The sequence below is a fragment of the Oncorhynchus tshawytscha genome, linkage group LG10 (assembly GCF_018296145.1).
Source record: "Oncorhynchus tshawytscha isolate Ot180627B linkage group LG10, Otsh_v2.0, whole genome shotgun sequence".
In the NCBI taxonomy this organism is placed as follows: domain Eukaryota; kingdom Metazoa; phylum Chordata; class Actinopteri; order Salmoniformes; family Salmonidae; genus Oncorhynchus; species Oncorhynchus tshawytscha.
The window spans coordinates 14,230,081-14,248,977 of NC_056438.1; the positions used below are offsets into that span (position 1 = coordinate 14,230,081).

Here is an 18,897-nt window from a genome sequence, read left to right on the forward strand (position 1 = left end):
GACTCTTTCAATTTTTATTCATTACATGAAAACCTAAGTGAAAAAATAAATTTTGTGTGCACTGTCATCACGCATTGATTTTTTTATCTACAACAAGTCCGTTGGGTGGAAACACCACTGATGGGAAAATGTGCATATTTTCATTATGCGGATTGTTGAATATTCGCATGAAAATCTTTGAGCCGATTGGATGGAAAACTAGCTAATCATACAAAAAAAGGCATTGACGGCTTATCAGAGTGCTGACTTAGGATCAGTTTTGCCTTTTGGATCAGAATAAATATGACTGTATGGACAGATCCTAGATCAGCACTCCTACTATGAGACACTGTGGATATGGGCCCAGCCGCGCAGTCCAAGTGGTCTTCACTCTCACAGAGCAATTCACTCCACTGTAACCTGCAACAGCTGGACCTTCTCCATTATCTTCTCTGACTTTTTAATAGAGATATCTTTCATGATTCATTACTTTCACCATGACTTAACTCATTTCAGGTCATCAACTGAAGACAATTATAGATATTCAGTGATTGCTGTATGATTCTATTCTAACTGATATTGTTCAGTAAGGCACAGAACACTGATTGGCAAAATCACATGAACACATCTCAGAGGTTCAAAAATGACATTTTTAAACCGAACGAAGGCCTACAACGCCCACTTGGCACAATATCCTCCAACACCCATAAACTCTCTAGCCTGAGTGCCAGTCTGTTTGTGCTATCATAGCAACTCCTTGTAACTCATTGTCATGGTTTGCTTGACAATCAGCATTGGAGTTGGTAAGAGCACAAACAGATCTGGGTCCATGCTATAACCTCTCCCCTCTTCTCACTAACTTCAAACCAAGATGGCCGTTTGGCGGTGACTTATTTCTTGGTTCCTGGATGTTCACCCTGTTTGTCTTGTACTGTGACATACTGCTGAAGATCTGGTCTGGCGAGAGGTTGATGCGTCGTACATTGAGGTCGGAGGCGAACGCTCGTGCTTTCTGGTAGAAGAAGAGGGACAGTTCCCGATCGACTAGGAAGTTGTGGTAGATGGTAGCCAATCGGGTGCAGAGCTGGAGCTGGGACTTCTTGTTGCCGATGTCCATGGCTGCAGCAAGTGCTAGGTGGTAGTACCCTGCGGCGTCATACGGGTCCTAAGGGTCAAAGGTGAAAAGTTAGGGGTTATAGAGGTAAGGTTGGTTCGGGTCAGTGGAGGAATCGTTGAAGCCGTTTTGGTTCGGTCCATGTAAATCAAGCGTTATATAGCCACAATGAAATGGAAATTCATGCATATGTTTTCTGCATGTCTTCGAGGGTTGGCATCAACTCCATCTTGACACGGAATTTCTCCAAAGGAGTGCAATTCAAAGTTTAACTTTTGGGATCGAATTTCAATTTCTTATAGATATGTATTTAAAACCTGAAAATACAACAAACTGCCCAGTCATGAATTACATTGATTGATTTGATTACCTTCAGGTCATAGAATATAATATCCCCCAGCGTCCGATACACCCTGACATAGTACAGGGTTTCCTCATCAAATTCCAGGGGCGTGGGGCAGAGGGAGAGGGCCTTCAGGTAGTAGTGTTCAGCCAGCTCAAACTGACCCAGACAGTGGTACAGAGTAGCCAGGCGGTGGAACGCCACACGCTCGTTCAGACGGTTTCCTATATGAAGTACAACCGTGGTTTCATTGGTTAGTATTTCTTCACAGAAAGAGCTATAGCCAGGGTGCACTTGTTTTTACTTCCTGGATTCTGCTGATGGCGGCTTTTTGTTGTTGTTGTAATAATAACTGTGATGTGGTTGTTTTTTCCTGCCAAACCTTACTGGAATGCACTGACTGTAATTCACTCTGGATAAGAGCATCTGCGATATGTAAATACATATTTCTATTGGAAAATACAAGCAAGGACTGGCTCTGTTGTGTGTCCTACCCAGTTTAACACTGATGTCCAGGGCGGTCTGGGCGTACTCAACAGCCTCTCCATACAGCTTCATCTGCAGCAGCAGCTCCACCAGCTTGTTAGACAGTCTCAGTCTGACCTCTGTACTGCTGGTTTTCACCGCGATGGGCAGGGCACGGTCCTAACAGACACACACACACGAGGTGGGTCACACACATACATACACCACCTCTGTCCTACCCCATAGAAGCAGTGTGTGCGTCTGTGTCGTACCCCATAGAAGCAGACAGCCTTCTCTCTCTCCGTTGAGCTGTTGAAGAAGACGTCCCCTCCTGCCTCCAGCAGCTGTAGGATGAAGTGTGTGTCTCCCGTACTCACCCCCACATCTTGGGCCACCTGGGAGGAAATACAAGAGGTAACATGTCAATGTAACTCTGAGTGACTGCTGTCTGCACTGTGCTATAGAATAGGTTCTGACCTGTAAATAAAGGTCCACCAGTTCAGTCTGGCCCAGCAGGTGGTATATCTTCCCAGCCTGTAACCAGGCGTAAGCCTCCTTCTCCCTCCGGCCCAGGTCTATGAAGATCCCCAGGCTACGCTTGGTGTAGTCCAGAGCAGACCGCCTAGCCCTGGACACAGAGATGGAAAGCATGGGGAATGTTATCAGTTGCTGCCAAATAGATAGATAGATAGATAGATAGACAGGGACGGACGGACGGACCTCTCTGTCCCCAGACTAAGGTATAGCTGGCTGATGGTCTCCAACACCTCTCCCTCCTGTCTCCTGTCTCCCCGGGTCACCAGCAGGGCCAGCTGATGTTCGTTGTAGATGATGCACTGGGCCTCATCAGGACACACTGCTCTGTAAAGGTGGCACAAGCGTCGCGTCACGCTCAACTGACCTGGGAGAGGGGAATAGAGCACGGAGAGTCGGATTAACAGCATCTTTCTGTTAGCCTACTGAGCTAAAGCCTCAACATTAGCCAGAGGAGTAACACATATTTGGGGCAGAAGTGATGAATCGGGTATACTGCAAATGAAATTCATTCCATATGTTCAGTATATAGTAACTTCATATTTAAACATTCAAATCTTAAATAAACACATTATAGAACTGTAGAATGCATAACCCATGTCATTTTAGCAGGGAAATATTCACGTATGAAAGATTCTGCATCTCGGTTTCTCCAACAAAAACTAACCACAGGCTTGAGAGTATTTCCTTTCCTTGGATCCAATACCAACGTTCTCAGAGGGTCTCCATACCTCCTAATGTTGATTCAGCTGATGGCTAGTGGTGAGGATAGTGTTTGAACCTGTATGTGAGCCATGTGTTTTGTAGCATTGTGGTGACACTGGGAAATGATGGTTTCAACAAAAAAAACTAAAAATGAACGTACTGTCTGAGTGGTTTGACTTGATAGCCATGAGTAGAGCCCATTCATAGTAGATCTTTCCTCTGTCCAGGTGTCTCTGGTTCACATAGTACTGTCCCAGCTCCAACAGCACAGTGGTAAAGTTCACCTTGAATAACAAAAGGTAACGACTAATGACAAACGTTATAATGTATGTTATATGGCTGTTATAAAGGCTTTATGAAAGCATTCATAATGACACCTGCAGTAAATTGTAACGATAACAAATATTACATAGAACAAAATAAAAAAAATAAAAAAATGTGACATGAAAAATAAATAAAATAAAGTTGTCCTCCTAATAGGGATGTGTAAAAAATAAAAAATGAATAAAATGAACCTCATGTTCTTGTCCCTCCAGCGCTGACAACATCTCAACAGCTTCTGTTAGATGCTGCTCCGCTAACCTCTGAGGATGAAGAGACAGGACTGCTAATCTATCTGGAATCCTAATTAAAGTAGCAACATTTCACCAACTTTCCCCCAAATTAACTGATTTTCCGGGAAATCCCTGTTGGAATATTCACGGATTCTTTCCAAACAGGATTTCTGGAAAACCTGGGAATTTTGTAATCATAATTCACCTATCAAATCAAATGTTATTTGTCACATGCGCCAAATACAACAGGTGTAGACGAAACCATGAAATGCTTACTTACGAGCCCATTCCAAACAATGCAGAGTTAAAAAGTTTTAAAAATTGTCTAAATAAAAAAAAGAAATAGTAACACAATAAAATAATATATTTAGCCCCAGCCTTCATATACCTTAGCCCCAGCCTTCAGACACAATAACCCCAGGTTAGCTTCTGCTACTGCCCAGTTAGCCCGGTCCTCACACTCCTCACACACATCAATGGCCGTCTGGTAGCTCTCTGCTGCCCTCCTCAGGTCCCCCATGCTTCGCAAGGCTACACCCCTCATGTTGTGGACCAGTCCTTTAGATGAGATTGTACTTCATTAATCTCTAAGGGCAAATTAGTTTGTCATACTTACAGCAGTAGTAAATAAACGATACAAATACTCACATATTTTTACAATAACACAAACAAGCATTACAAGATATCTACAAAAAAAATACATATGTAGAGGTAAGTTCAACAGTATAGTATGTGCAAAATAACAACTTAAGTGTACCTTCCTGTGGGGTAGTGCAATGTTCTGGCATGGAGGCCAGCACTGAGTCGAGGACATCTAGAGAAACCTCTGGTTGGCTGTTACAGATGTGGAGCCATGCTAGCCACACAAGGGCGATGTTTCGTTCAGGAATGCTAGAGGTGCCCGATGATGATGACGGCGCACAATGATGGTCTATGAGAGTGTGCATGGAGCGTACGGCGTGACCTAGCATCCCATGTTCCTGAAACAGCTGGGATAGGCAGAGTGTTAGAGCCTGGCTTAGAGTGTGGTCACCAGTGCCACCGACTCCATCTAATCGCCCAGTGAAGGAGAGCGACCGGCTGAGATATGGAGCCACTTGAGCCGGAATGGCGACGTCCTGCTTCCGGATCCCATAGAGTCTGTCTGTGTTCTCCAGAACCAGCCCCATTCCATTCAGACAATCGGCTAGCCTAGCAGACGGATGCATCGTGGCTCTCCTGGCCGAGCTGACACAGAGGTGAGGGAGGGAGAGCTGGCTGTACAGCCCCGCCAGGCTGAGGTAGCCATGGCTGGGCCTGACGCTCCGGACACCAGGGGGCTCCGCCAAGAGAACCAGAAGCCTCTCCAGGAAGGGAATGGTGTCCGCCGCCTCACCTCGCCTCCAGTGGAGCTTGGCCAAAAGGAAGCATGCTCTGGCTTCTGCCATTTTATTGTGACTAAGCACCGCCTTCTTCAGGATAAATTTCAGAACTTCTGAGTCTTTCTCCACTGTTGAGACGCAGTAAGGGATGCCCATTAGCAGCGCAGCGATCCGCTCCGACAGAGCCAAGTATTTCTCTGTATTTTTCTGCATGAGATAGATCACCGCTAGGTTAGCGTAGATGCTAGCTAGCATTAGCATGTCCGTGAAGATGTCTCGAGGGACGCTAAGGGCCTCCTCGAAGTAGACGCGAGCCTGGGAAAATTTTGATCGTCCTGCGCAGAGTTTCCCCAAAAGGAAACAGAGGCGGCTCTGGGACCAATGGAGACGTTTCTTTCTGGCAGTTTCCCTGGCAACACTTAGATACGCCACTAATTTGTCAACGTCGTCCGAGTGGCCAGTGAAAGTGGCGAGGAGCCGTTCCGGAGTTTGGCCATAGAGGGCGCCAAACTCTGGCTTGTAGTTGCTGCCACCCAGGAAGGATAGAAGAGGAAGGAATTTCTCCTGGTTGGTGGTGGTGCCTTCCTCAACTGGTTGGATGGTGAAGTGAGGCCCGCTGGGTAATGTAGTCTTAGAGGTCTCACTCTGGTCCTCCAGAGTTCCATTTGTCGTCACAGTTGCATGAGGCACCTTCGATTTCATCTTCCCTTTTAGCAGAATCTCTTCAATCTTTCTCCTCAGTTCTGCTTGTTGGTGAGCGTCCATGTTGCCTTGGGAACCATCTGCAAGACATTAGATGAAGATCATTATTTATGATTTTGTTGACTTGTGGGAAGAATCAGAAAAAGGGAATTATTTGAAAGTTTTCCAAGTTGAGAAAAAAAATACTCAAACCCAATAGTCCATAAGTACAAAGCAAACAATAAATACCCCTACTTTGAGTTGGTTCATTTGGAGAATCCGGGTGAGCAATCAGATCTGGAATGAAAGCAATAATTAATGAATCAATATCAAAACAGACCGTCTTTACACAGTAAGCAAGTCTAAGAGAGCAAAAAATAAAAACAAGCTGTACTTGCTGGCAGCTGTTCATCACCAAGAAAAGCCCCTGAGCATTTCCCAATTTCTGTCTCACCAAGTTTGTAGACGTGTCCAACATCATTCTGGTTTATTTTTTTCAGCAAGGCGATTGTCTCCTCTTTAATCTGATCTTCTTTCAGGTTGAAAAACAACCTCTCTTCTTTCTCTAGGAAAATGTCAGATGCCCTAGAATGGAGTTAATAAAAGGTAGAATGATAACTTTCTAAAAGGAATGTGAGGAGCTATGATGTGGGTTTGAACATATAATTCAACATGGCTCTGAAAGCATTGTCCACAGTGTGCCTTTGTACATTTACTGTAATTACACCCATAGAGATAAACCAAGTGTGCTATTATTGAGTTGCGCGCCCCCCTTTCCTCTCAGAACAGCCTAAATTCATCGGGAACAGACTCTACAAGGTGTTGAAAGCATTCCACAGTGATGCTGGCCCATGTTGACTCTAATGCTTCCCACAGTTGTGTCAAGTTGGCTGGATGTCCTTTGGGTGGTGGACCATTCTTGATACACATAGGAAACTGTTGAGTGTGGAAAACTACACTTGAGTAGCTGATACCATCGAGCTGCATAGTTGCTGTTCTATTTAATTCTATGAATATATCACTACTATTTAATTCTATGAATATATCACTACTGTATACATGATGACGCAGCTAATCTGATGCAGTTAACCAGTTAATCAATATATAACTCAGCAGAAGGACACACTTACTCACAAAGGCTATCGGCCGGTCTGACCAGTGTTGTCATCACCAATCCCACTTCTCCTGTTCTCTCCAGTCTGCCAGTGAACCACTCGAAGCACGACACCAACAGGCCCACAATGATGATGCGGTCGCCCTGCTCCAGGCTTAGCTCGTCTGGCCCACCGGCGTCATACTCAACAGTGGCCACGCAAGAGCCAGTGGCTTACATGGGGAGAGAGAGGTGGACAGGAGAGATTCATTAGAATTTTAAAGTAAGTTTAGACTCTAGAATTCCTCCATATAACTCTAATTCTATGAGAAAAAGGAAAAGTGAAGCCCTTAGAATTAGGATTGTCAAGTGGAATTCAAACAAGGTTCTTCTTACCAAACTGGCAGGGGAAATCACATGCTGGCTTGCCACTGCCAACTAAGATGTTCTCCGCACATGATTTGAGGAACCATCTATAGGGCGGAAACAGGAACGAAATATGTGAATAAAAAGGTGAAACTTGGAAAATTAGCAGTATGCTTCTTCTTCTGTATTGACTAAGAATGAAATAGCTAAGTATACACTAGGCAAAGTACTGACTGGTGGAAGGGGATGACGGGCTCCAGGGCTGGTTTGGGTTTGGTCCCCCGGGCTCCATCCCCCAGGGAGAGTACGGTCCACCCCGAGCCCAGGAACGGGGGCTCAAACAGGGCGATGTCCCCCTGCTCCAGGTAGAGGTCTCTACCAGAGGTGGCGCTGTCGAACATCTGGGTGGAGCTGCAGCTGGCGAACAAGGAACCTGACAGAGGGGGAGATTTGTCATACTTTATTTGTGGGTATAACTAAATAACTAATCATTTGTAGCATTGTAATTAAGAGTATAACATGTATAACATCTCATAACAGCATAACATGGATACTCTATGTTCATGTGATCTGTATGTGCTGACTTATCAAATTAAGTGCTTCTGTATATTCTGAATACACTATTCTGAGTACACCACAGTGAACGTGGGTACCAAAAGCTGTCGAAGTCAGATATTTTAAATCTGTGAGTCACTGGGCGAGTTACCCTCTTGCATGAGGATGCCTTTGTACATGAGGTTGAGAGTCTCCTCTTGGATAGAGATCTCTATGGCAAAGTACTCCTGGTCCAGAGAACTCAACCAGAAGTCCTGGTCCAACAGCAGGTTCTCCATGCACTGACCCAGAAAGCCTGGGGAACAGAGGTCAGATGTCAATATGTCAGAGGTCAGTCAGAAGTCCTGGTCTAGAAGTAGTTTATGTATTGATTTCAATCGGAGATATAAAATCAGTTACTTTGTTATTTCAGACCCGAACCTGTTCAGGCCCGGGTCGGGTATATCGGGTCCACCCGAACCCGTGAAGACCTCTACTTTGTTTGGTATTTATTAGGATCCCCATTAGCTGCTACAAAAGCATTAACTATTCTTCCTGGGGTCCACATGAAACATGATATAGTACATAGTACAGAACATTATTAGTCAAGGACTGAAATACATACATTTAAAACGTGACATAGAGCCTATGTCATGACTGTCCTGTGAGGATCCAAATAGGTCAGATCAGCTTTGCAATAAATAACTTCAACCAGACCCCCTCTCACCCGCAGAGGGGGAGGAGGGAACTGGTGGGGATTAACACCTCACACCCTGTTGTAAATCAAGGACAGAACATTCAGACATCCCTCTCTAAATTCCCTCAAGGAATGTACTTTGTTTTAAGAAGAGTTTTCGCGCCAAAAGTCTAACACGTTCAAAAGCAACTACTAGAACAATATTTCTAATATAGAATGTGGGGATTTTTCAGAGGCGACCTAAAATAACACTAATTTCGGTTTGGTTGTTATTTTGTGATGTCATTAAAAATATTATGAAGGAAATACTGTAACTTGGAAAGTATACATACGACATGTACAAAGTTTCCATCCTCTGCGTTGTGCATGCTATATGAAAAAGTATTAGTGTTTTTGTTAAGAGAGGGATGTGATTTTAGAAACTAAGAGGAAATTGTTTCTATAACTGTGCACAGTAAGTAGTCACCGCCCCCTTGATTGAGGTCAGAGAGTGTGTCAGCCTGACAGAACCGCCCCTTTTGAACAAACTGTATAAAATGATGGGTTAAGAATTTTCATGTAAATACATACATGATTGCTTACTCCACGCGGGTGGCGGTTCCTGTGCCGCCACCTGCTTGGAGTAAGAAATCAGGTGAGAGTAGTTTCCAAATGTACCAACGTTAAGTGTCTCGGTCCCACTCCCTCTCTCGCCCTCTCCATGTCTTTTGTAACAAGTAGCCCTATTGTTGTCAGTCCACCAGGGACCTGTTTTTAATGTATTAAGTGTGTATGTATATCGTGTTAACATTTAACTAGCTAGTAAATAAATAATTAAATCAATTTGTGTAGTACTGAATCTTACTGAGTAAGGCTCAGGTTTTTGCAGATGCAAAGAGGTTACGACTGTTCAGAATGATGATATGATACAAGGTTATGATTAATAAGTTGACTGTTTATAGATGTGATAGGTAAAGACCTTTAGAGTTTAATTCGGGAGATGGTAACTCTTTAAATAACTGCTCTCGTGGTGCCCCAGATCCTAATGAGTTAATTGTTACATGATTCATTTGATCGGGTAACAACATAGTTGATTAGATATATAACAGTGTTCAGATTAATGTTAAAAGTCAAGTCACGACACCTACATATCAGTACATGCACACAACATCTAGGTCTAATACACAGTACAGTGCAAATTACAATACACTATAAAAATGTCTGTGTCTCATCACAGTCCCCTTTGTGCTGTAAGGTGTTCTATTATCTGTTTTTTTAAACTGGTTTAATTGCTAGCTTGAGTTACTTGGGGTGGCAGAGAGTTCCCTGTAGTCATGCCTCTATTTAATACTGTGCGTTTCCCAGCCTCTGTTCTGGACCTGGGGACTGTGAAGATACCTCTGGTTGCATGTTTTCTGTTGTGTGTGCCAACTGCTTGAACAGACAGTTCGGTACCTTCAACACCTCACACAAAGACCAATAGTGATGCAGTCAACTTTGAGCCAGGAGAGACTGACATGCATGTTATTGGTACTCGTTCTTTGCCACACATGACCACAAAGCTGGGCAGTAGTCCAGGTGCGACAAAACTAGGGCCTGTAGGACCTGTCTGGTCGACTGAGATGTCAAGAAGGCAGAGCAACGCCCTATCATGGACAGACCTCTTCCCATTTTAGCAACCATTAAGTCCATATCTTTTGACCATGATAGCTTGCTATCTAGGGTTAGACCCAGCAGTTTAGTCTCCTCAACTTGCTCAATAGCCATTTTATTCAATAATAGATCCAGATGAGGTTTAGTGTTAAGCGAGTGATTTGTCCCAAAAACTATGCTTTTAGTTAGAGATATTTAGCACCAGCCTATTGCTAGTTACCCATTCTATAACTGACTGGAACTCTATGTTAAGTGTCTCAGTTATTTATTTTCATGCTACAGGCGACATGTATACTGTTGAGTCATCAGCGTACATAGACACACAGGCTTTATTCAAGGTCAGTGGAAGGTCATTTGTAAAAACAGAAAACAATAATGGCCCTAGCCGGCTGCCCTGCGGTACACCACACTGAATTTACAGAGGCTTCCATTAACGAAGAGAGAGAGAGGATTCCATTAATGAAAACCCTCTGTGTTCTATTATATGGGTAACTCTATCCATAATAAAGGCAGAGGATGCAAATCCACTGAAGTCTAACAAAACAACTCAATCTTTTTACTATCAATTTCTTTCAGCCAATCATCAGTCATTTGTGTCAGTGCCAAGCATGTTAAGTGCCCTTTGTTTTCTGTAAAATAACTTGAAAAAACAACTTTTTCCCAGAAGTTTGCTAAGCACTTGCAACAGGCTGATTGGTCGCCAATTTGAACCATTTAAACACATATATATTTTTAACTAGTCAGTTAAGAACAAATTCTTATTTACAATGACGTCCGGCTTTAGCCAGGGTAGGCCGACGCTGTGCGCCACCCTATGGGACTCCCAATGACGTCCGGCTTTAGCCAGGGTAGGCCGACGCTGTGCGCCACCCTATGGGACTCCCAATGACGTCCGGCTTTAGCCAGGGTAGGCCGACGCTGTGCGCCACCCTATGGGACTCCCAATCACGGCCGGCTTTAGCCAGGGTAGGCTGACGCTGTGCGCCACCCTATGGGACTCCCAATCACGGCCGGATGTGATACAGCCTGGATTCGAACCAGTGACTGTAGTGAAGCCTCTTGCACTGAGATGCAGTGCCTTAGACCGCTGCGCCACTCGGGAGGTCATTAAAGGGTGCTCTGCTATATTTGGGTAGAAATGACCTCAGACCCCTCCATGTCTGAGGGCAAACGGCATCTTCTAGGCTTAAATTGAAGATGTGACAAACAGGAGTCACAATGTATTCTGCTACCAACCTCAACAATTGACCATCCAGGTTGTTGGTACCAGGTGATTTGTCCTGATCTATAAATAGCAACAAAAAAAAAAATCACCTCTTCCACACCCACTTTGAGGAACTTAAAACTACAGTGCTTGTCCTTCATTATTTGGTCCATTATGCATGAATATGAAGGCTCAACATTTATTGTTTGCATGTCATACCTAAGTCTGCTAATCTTGTCAACAAAACAGTTATTAAAGTGGTTGGCAATATCAAAGGGTTTTGTTATGAACAAGCCATCTGCCTCAATGAAAGATGGAGCAGAGTTTGCGTTCTTGCCTATAATTGTATTTAAAGTACTCCAGCACTTTTAACTTTCATTCATCTTTCTTCCATAGTATAGTTTCATTCTCCTTTTTGTTTAGTTTAGTTACATGACTTTTCAATTTACTGTATGTTTGCCAGTCTGCTGTGTTGTCAGATTTATTTGCCATTACCTTTGCCTCATCCCTCTCTGCCATACAGTTTTTCAATTCATAAGTTTGCTAGAGAGCATTTGGATGATCCAGAAGAAGATTGGGAGAATGTCATATGGTCAGATGAAACCAAAATATAACTTTTTGGTAAAAACTCAACTCGTCGTGTTTGGAGGACAAAGAATGCTGAGTTGCATCCAAAGAACACCATACCTACTGTGAAGCATGGGGGTGGAAACATCATGCTTTGGGGCTGTTTTTCTGCAAAGGGACCAGGATGACTGATCCGTGTAAAGGAAAGAATGAATGGGGCCATGTATCGTGAGATTTTGAGTGAAAACCTCCTTCCATCAGCAAGGGCATTGAAGATGAAGCGTGGCTGGGTCTTTCAGCATGACAATGATCCCAAACACACCGCCCGAGCAACGAAGGAGTGGCTTCGTAAGAAGCATTTCAAGGTCCTGGAGTGGCCTAGCCAGTCTCCAGATCTCAACCCCATAGAAAATCTTTGGAGGGAGTTGAAAGTCTGTGTTGCCCAGCAACAGCCCCAAAACATCACTGCTCTAGAGGAGATCTGCATGGAGGAATGGGCCAAAATACCAGCAACAGTGTGTGAAAACCTTGTCAAACATTTTCTGTATGTCTTCACCTCTGTCATTGCCAACAAAGGGTATATAACAAAGTATTGAGATAAACTTTTGTTATTGACCAAATACTTATTTTCCACCATCATTTGCAAATAAATTCATTAAAAATCCTACAATGTGATTTTCTGGATTTTTTTCTTCTTATTTTGTCTGTCATAGTTGAAGTGTACCTATGATGAAAATTACAGGCCTCTCTCATCTTTTTAAGAGGGAGAACTTGCACAACTGGTGGCTGACTAAATACTTTTTTGCCCCACTGTATTCTATAACCATTTATGTTAAGTTAGGATTCAGAACGTGTGTATCATTCATGTAAATAAAAACCCCATACTATATCTAGTACTTCTTATACTAGACGACATTACCCATTGTGTAATACGTGGTGAACCTCCATATCTCTTCAAATGTTTTGAATGTGACAAATATGGCGTTTTCTTCACAGTTGATGGAAACAAGCCGAGCTGATAGTTCCTAAAAGTACAGGAGAGGAAAACAGAGAAGAGTTCTAAATGTACATGATTTCTCACAAACTACTGTATAAAGCAATGTAATATGTTAATAAAGTACACAATAAGAACAAATACAACCTGATAACACAAACACTTCAAATGCAAAACTGGTGATATGACCATACACAATGCATTCATTATATTCACTATAACTTTTCACGCTTGCGATAATTCCACAAAAGCTGAGACAAAGCATTGACAAAATGGGGTGTGACTGTGTGCTGAGTACAGTATCATAGCAAATGAATTTTTAGCAGCATATATAGATTACAGCTGTACATAAAGATTACATGAAAATTACATAGGTTAACATTTATTGTCCTGAATCTTTCCCTGGAGGCAGAACTGAGCGATTTCCACTAAATGGGCCAACTGCAAAGTCAAAATTGTCTATATCGTAGTTCATGAAAACAAAAATGATATTTTGTGTCTTCATTTAAGGTTAATATCAGGTTGTATGACTTTGTGGCTGTGCTAGCTACTGACCACTCTGCAGCGATGCCTCCAGGTCAAGAGTTCTGACAATAAATGCCAACCTGTGACAAGACTAACCTGGATACATAAAAGGTTAATAGAGTGTTATACCATGAAGAGAGCGTTGACCTCTATGCTGTCGGCTTCCAGGAGGCGGAGTTTCCCCCTCAGCACTTCCTGTGACCCCTCGTCTGCAGGAAGCTTGTCCGGCCCCTCCACCATGGCCAACAGCATGGGCAGCGCTGGAAACACGCAAGGACACGTTAAAAAATCACCATTACAGTCTATGACAAGCTGAGTATGGGCAATCCTTCTCTAGTTAATGTTTTGTAGGAGAGAAGAGGTGACAGAGATACTCTGGTGACTTTGTAATAAACAATAATGCTATTTCTCAAAACACCACGTAGAAGTAATTCACTTCAGTCAGCAGTTCAAAAGTGTCGTTTGAGGTTTGTCATAGTTAAGACTAAAAACGACTCAGAACAACAATGTCAATATCCTGGCAGGTACAGTACTAATACTGTATCCTCAACTTTACTTCCTGTTTCTTTATTAACCAACGGCCATTTTGGACACAATCATCTCACCACTTACAGAAAAACCACATGATTTCACATGTGAAATTGAATGTGAAATCATGTGTTTTTGGAACACTTGATCACGTTTTCACATGTGTAGTTCCATGTTATCACATGTTGCTTTACACGTCTCGTGTTATCATATTAACTTCACATACGATCACATGAAAACATGTGCTTTTGGAACACTTAATATGTGTCCACATGACATTCATGTTGTTTTTCAGTAAGGGACTGGTCTGGTGACCCTGTGATTGACAGTGAATGACCCACAGAGATTAATCAATGACTTCAAAGTGGCTTTCTCAGGCTCTCTCAGGTCCAAGGTACAAGAATCATAGTTCAAATTCACTGTCAAATACATGATTTTTCCATAATGAGAAGTGAATTTCCAGCCTGGTCCCAGATCTATTTGTGCTGTCTTGCCATCTCCTATGGTCACTGTCACACCAAATGTAACAATAACCATAGGAGTTAGCAAGACAGCACAAACCTATCTGGGACCAGCTAGTGAATTCTAGTTTAATAGCATACAGGCTACTGCTTTTGTGAGACAAGAGAAGAAAGAGTGCAGAACACACAATAACGGCAGTAAGTTGTTTATTGGTACACTAAAAACCACAGTAGGAATACACAAAATATAAAAACTGCTTCCTACTGAACGAACATGAAACTCTTAACTCATAACTTATATGATTGTAATATGACCCAATGTCACCTCGCCTTTTTAATGGTTGACTTTGAGTCTGCAGTCATAGCGTGGGTCAAACCACTACAGCAGTGCTCAGTGTGTTGCGCTCAACCTAGCCTGGTCCCAGATCGGTCTCCATTGCTGTCATTATTGAGTGACAGGGAGTTGGCATGATAGCATAAATAGGCTGGCACTCAGGCTACTCTCTACCCCTATGTTGATACTGGAAGCATGAGGCTGTATGAAATAGCCTGATGGTTCATAGCAGAATGAGTCATTCAAAACCCACAGTTGAATCTTAGACCTCATAATGGCAAGAGAGAGAGTTAAACCCATAAACCATAACTTTACTCCAACTACCACAGCCAAACCCCAAACTCTCCCCCCTTCTTTTGGAAATACTGTGGTTGGAACCTTCATGAAATTCCATTCTGTTAAATTCTGAGTTTCCACAATGAGAATGAAGTGTCTGATATACATACATTGGACGATTGAAAATGGAAATCCCCCTTTCACTGAAAGGTGTCATATTTCTGGGTCTGTATTAATACAGTGTCTCAGGGTATGATCTAGGATCAGTTTAGCCTTGTAGATCATAATGAATAAGATTACATGGACCAGTGGGAACTGATTCTAGATCAGCCCTGTAAAGTAGATACAGTTATTAGTTAGTCACCTGTTGGGAAGCAGTCTTCGGATGTGCCTGCTCCTCTGGAGCTGGAGCGCTCTGCAATATACAGACATGTTCATTTAATACTGAACACAGTATGTATGCTACTTTGATCGATTGTAAGAAGTAGGTAAACAAAATAACCTAAAAATTAAAAGGTGACATGCCCAAAAGTTCTTTATGGGCCTTTTGGCTAGCGGCTGAAATGTCCTTTATGTGTTTATTATGACAAGAGCAGGAAAACATATGATCCCTAGTCCTCTACCCATGTTTCCTGTGTGTGCTATCGCTTTCACACACACACACACACACACACACACACACACACACACACACACACACACACACACAGAGGGAGACAGGAGGAAATCTCTGATTTCATAACAGTGTCCCCAACTAAACAAGAAGGAAGAATTGAGAGAAAGGGGGCAGGGTCACAAAACAGACCACCATAGATCGAACTGAAACAACAATCAAGTTGTCAAATAACCCTCTTTTAAACTGAGCTTGTATGACTAGCACAGACAGTGTCACCAGCAAAGCACCCCCACACAATAACACCTCCTCCATGCTTTACCGTGGGACATACACATGCAGAGATAATCCGTTCACCCCACACCGCGTCTCACAAAGACACGGCGGTTGGAACCAAAAATTTGGACTCCAGACCAGAGGACAGATTTCCACTGGTCTATTGTCCATTGCTTGTGTTTCTTGGCCCAAGCAAGTCTTCTTATTATTGGTGTCCTTTAGTAGTGGTTTCTTTGCAGCAATTCAACCATGAAGATCTGATTCACACAGTCTCCTATGAACAGTTGTTGTTGAAATGTGTCTGTTACTTGAACTCTGTGAAGCATTTATTTGGGCTGCAATTTCTGGGGCTGGTAACTCTAATGAACTTTTCCTCTGCAGCAGAGGTACGTCTGGGTCTTCCTTTCCTGTGGCGTTCCTCATGAGAGCCAGTTTCATCATAGTGCTTGATGGTTTTTGCGACTGCACTTGAAGAAACTTTCAAAGTTCTTGAAATTGTCCGGATTGACTGACCTTCATGTCTTAAAGTAATGATGGACTGTCATTTCTCTTTGCTTATTTGAGCTGTTCTTGACATAATATGGACTTAACAACCCCCCACCTTGTCACATCACAACTGATTGGGTCAAACGCATTAAGAAGGAAAGAAATTCCACAAATTAACTTAAGGCGGCGGCACACCTGTTAATTGAAATGCATTCCAGGTGACTACCTCATGAAGCTGGTTGAGAGAATGCCAAGAGTGTGCAAAGCTGTCATCAAAGCAAAGGGTGGCTATTTGAAGAGTCTCAAATATAAAATATATTTTGATTTGTTTAACACTTTTTTGTTTTCTACATGATTCCATATGTGTTATTTCACAGTTTTGATGTCTTCACTATTATTCTACAATGTAGAAAATAGTCAAAATAAAGAAAAACCTTTGAATGAGGTGTTCTGAGACTTGACTGGTAGTCCTAAAAACAATATCACGGTATGCTACTACTGCAGAGGCAGATTGTGGATCTGTGTGTCATTTTAATGTCACTTTATGGATCAATGACTCACCCATTTTTCTACTTCTGGTCCCCTTTTTTACCGGATCATGGTTGTGGTCTTCTGCTGAGAGCTCTCTCCGGTAATGGCGAGTGCTAGTATCCATACGGTTAACCACCGCCACGGGTTCCACCTCTTGTTCCGCGGTTGACATAATTAACTTTTTCATGTTGTAGCCCTACTTTAAACTCCCCGAGCGAAGCTGGATATCATGAGCATCTGCACCCTCCTCGCGCCGTGCGCACACTATCCATGGGTACGTCACAAATGTTTACTATCACTGTCGAAGAGGGCGTGAGACGTTAAAACCGCTGACTTAGAGATGCCTTGTAGAAGAATATCAATATTGTGTTGTCACTTAATGGTCCATAGAAGCGTTACTTATTCCAAAGTCAGATCTTTGGTGAAAAATCGGTGATTGTCATCCGTTGTTTTGCTTACAGAGGATTTCCCAACTCCATCAGAATTGTTCTGTCCTGTGACGTTTGGCACACGAGCCACTCCAGTGTGCCATCGGTGCGAAGAAAGTGCAGCTGACTGCAGGGAACAGGTTAATAATCGCTGACTGAACAAATAAAGTTTATTTCTTTTCTGAAAGTCCACCGCGCTGTTCTGTCAACAGAAGGAGTTCGCTGTTGTAAATATAGGCCATTGACTGGGAAAGTTGAACTGTTTTCTCAATCCGCAGATACATTTTTCCAGAAGTTTGAGTGCTAAGTGTCGTATATAAAACTTTTTCACTTTGACCTCATCGTGGCATTCATAATTCCTTGCTATTTCAGCTATTTCCTATTGAGAAATTGAAAATGCTACGCGCATGCACGCACGTAGCCTACGTGTACGTACATAAAAAGACAACTGCTTAGGCCTATTGATTAATGTAGTCCTATGTGTAGTCATTTGACCATTTCCACAGTCAGCTGCTGCGTACTCTAAAATAAGTGTCCTTTGCCCAAGCTAACCTCTGTCACATCCTAGGAAGAGAGTCAGCGCTTCCCTTTCCTCCTCTCTATCAGCCTGGCCTGGAGTTAACACTTAGTCTCGGAGACCAGAGCCCTGTCTATCATGTCCAACTGAATGGAAAGAATGACTCACTATTTCCATTCGAATCTGTTAGAATAAATAAATACACCTGGTTCCAAACCCGTTTTGCACTATGAAACACCTAAAAGGTGTTTGAACCTAGATTAGTCAAGCAAACAATAAAGCTATTGAATAATATTTATTCAACGTCACACACTTAAAAAAAACACTTAAACATACGTTTTTAAAATGACATTCGAAAGCACGTTTCTTTGGTGAAAATATCTAACCTTAGGTTCTGTTTTCCCGGGAAATAAGCTTCTGTCAAAATCGAATACATGATAGATATCAATTATGATGTTAGGGTTCCTTGATAATGGCATTCTATTAAGTGTCCGAATTTCACGTTATTTCCCGGGAAACCGATCCAAATATTACACTGGAATGCATTTATCACCCAAAGACAATGAAATCATTTCAGAACTGAAACATTTATTTTAATAAGAAGATGTGTCTGAGTTACAATGACATCCAAACGTTTCCATCTAATTTACAAGCCTAATTTTGCATAGGTCCCAATTCCCTATGGACCCTGATCAAAAGTAGTGCACTACATAGGGAATAGGGTGCCATTTCTCTAATCAAAAGTAGTGCACTATGTAGGGAATAGGGTGCCATTTCTCTAATCAAAAGTAGTGCACTATGTAGGGAATAGGGTGCCATTTCTCTAATCAAAAGTAGTGCACTATGTAGGGAATAGGGTGCCATTTCTCTAATCAAAAGTAGTGCACTATGTAGAGAATAGGGTGCTATTTGGGACTAAGGCTTTACTTCTGCCTGTCTTCCCTCCACAGGTATTTAGTATCCAGGAGCATGACCAGGAGTCCGACGGGGCCCAATGCCTCTACTCCGTACCCAACGACCCTGAGGTGAACCTGGGCGGCACCTCCAGTGTCCCGACCACCTCCATGCTCTTCCTCCACCGCGTGTCCATCCTGCAGGA

General features: G+C 42.7%; 1 protein-coding gene across 3 annotated transcripts; it reads right to left on the bottom strand.

The window, feature by feature from the left end:
- On the bottom strand, positions 1-17,836 carry LOC112259730 (SH3 domain and tetratricopeptide repeat-containing protein 1). 3 transcript variants are annotated; one of them, XM_024434348.2, is made up of 20 exons: positions 16,884-17,836; positions 15,312-15,362; positions 13,478-13,608; positions 12,749-12,854; positions 7,902-8,045; positions 7,430-7,628; positions 7,226-7,302; positions 6,867-7,062; positions 6,191-6,321; positions 5,986-6,033; positions 4,452-5,837; positions 4,083-4,252; positions 3,656-3,724; positions 3,301-3,424; positions 2,622-2,802; positions 2,379-2,529; positions 2,174-2,296; positions 1,931-2,081; positions 1,464-1,660; positions 1-1,144 (listed from the first exon to the last, which is right to left on the bottom strand). In XM_024434348.2, the coding sequence occupies exons 1-20, from the start codon at positions 17,038-17,040 to the stop codon at positions 812-814; spliced, it is 4,125 nt and encodes a 1,374-aa protein (XP_024290116.2). In that variant the 5' UTR covers positions 17,041-17,836; the 3' UTR covers positions 1-811. The 3 variants fall into 3 exon arrangements, with proteins under 3 accessions (XP_024290116.2, XP_024290117.2, XP_042184109.1); XM_024434349.2 differs by having other exon boundaries at positions 5,992-6,033; positions 16,884-17,835; XM_042328175.1 differs by lacking the exon at positions 15,312-15,362.
- Between the last annotated feature and the right edge of the window lie 1,061 nt (positions 17,837-18,897).

What these genes read in the sequence shown, in the direction of transcription:
- LOC112259730 (XM_024434348.2), bottom strand. Translation starts at nt 17,040, where the DNA reads ATGAAAAAGTTAATTATGTCAACCGCGGAACAAGAGGTGGAACCCGTG. An exon ending in CACCACGTATTACACAATGG is followed by an intron (nt 8,046 to 12,748) that starts GTAATGTCGTCT and finishes TCTGTTCCCCAG; the next exon opens with GCTTTCTGGGTCAGTGCATG. An exon ending in TGGACACGTCTACAAACTTG is followed by an intron (nt 6,034 to 6,190) that starts GTGAGACAGAAA and finishes CTTTCATTCCAG; the next exon opens with ATCTGATTGCTCACCCGGAT.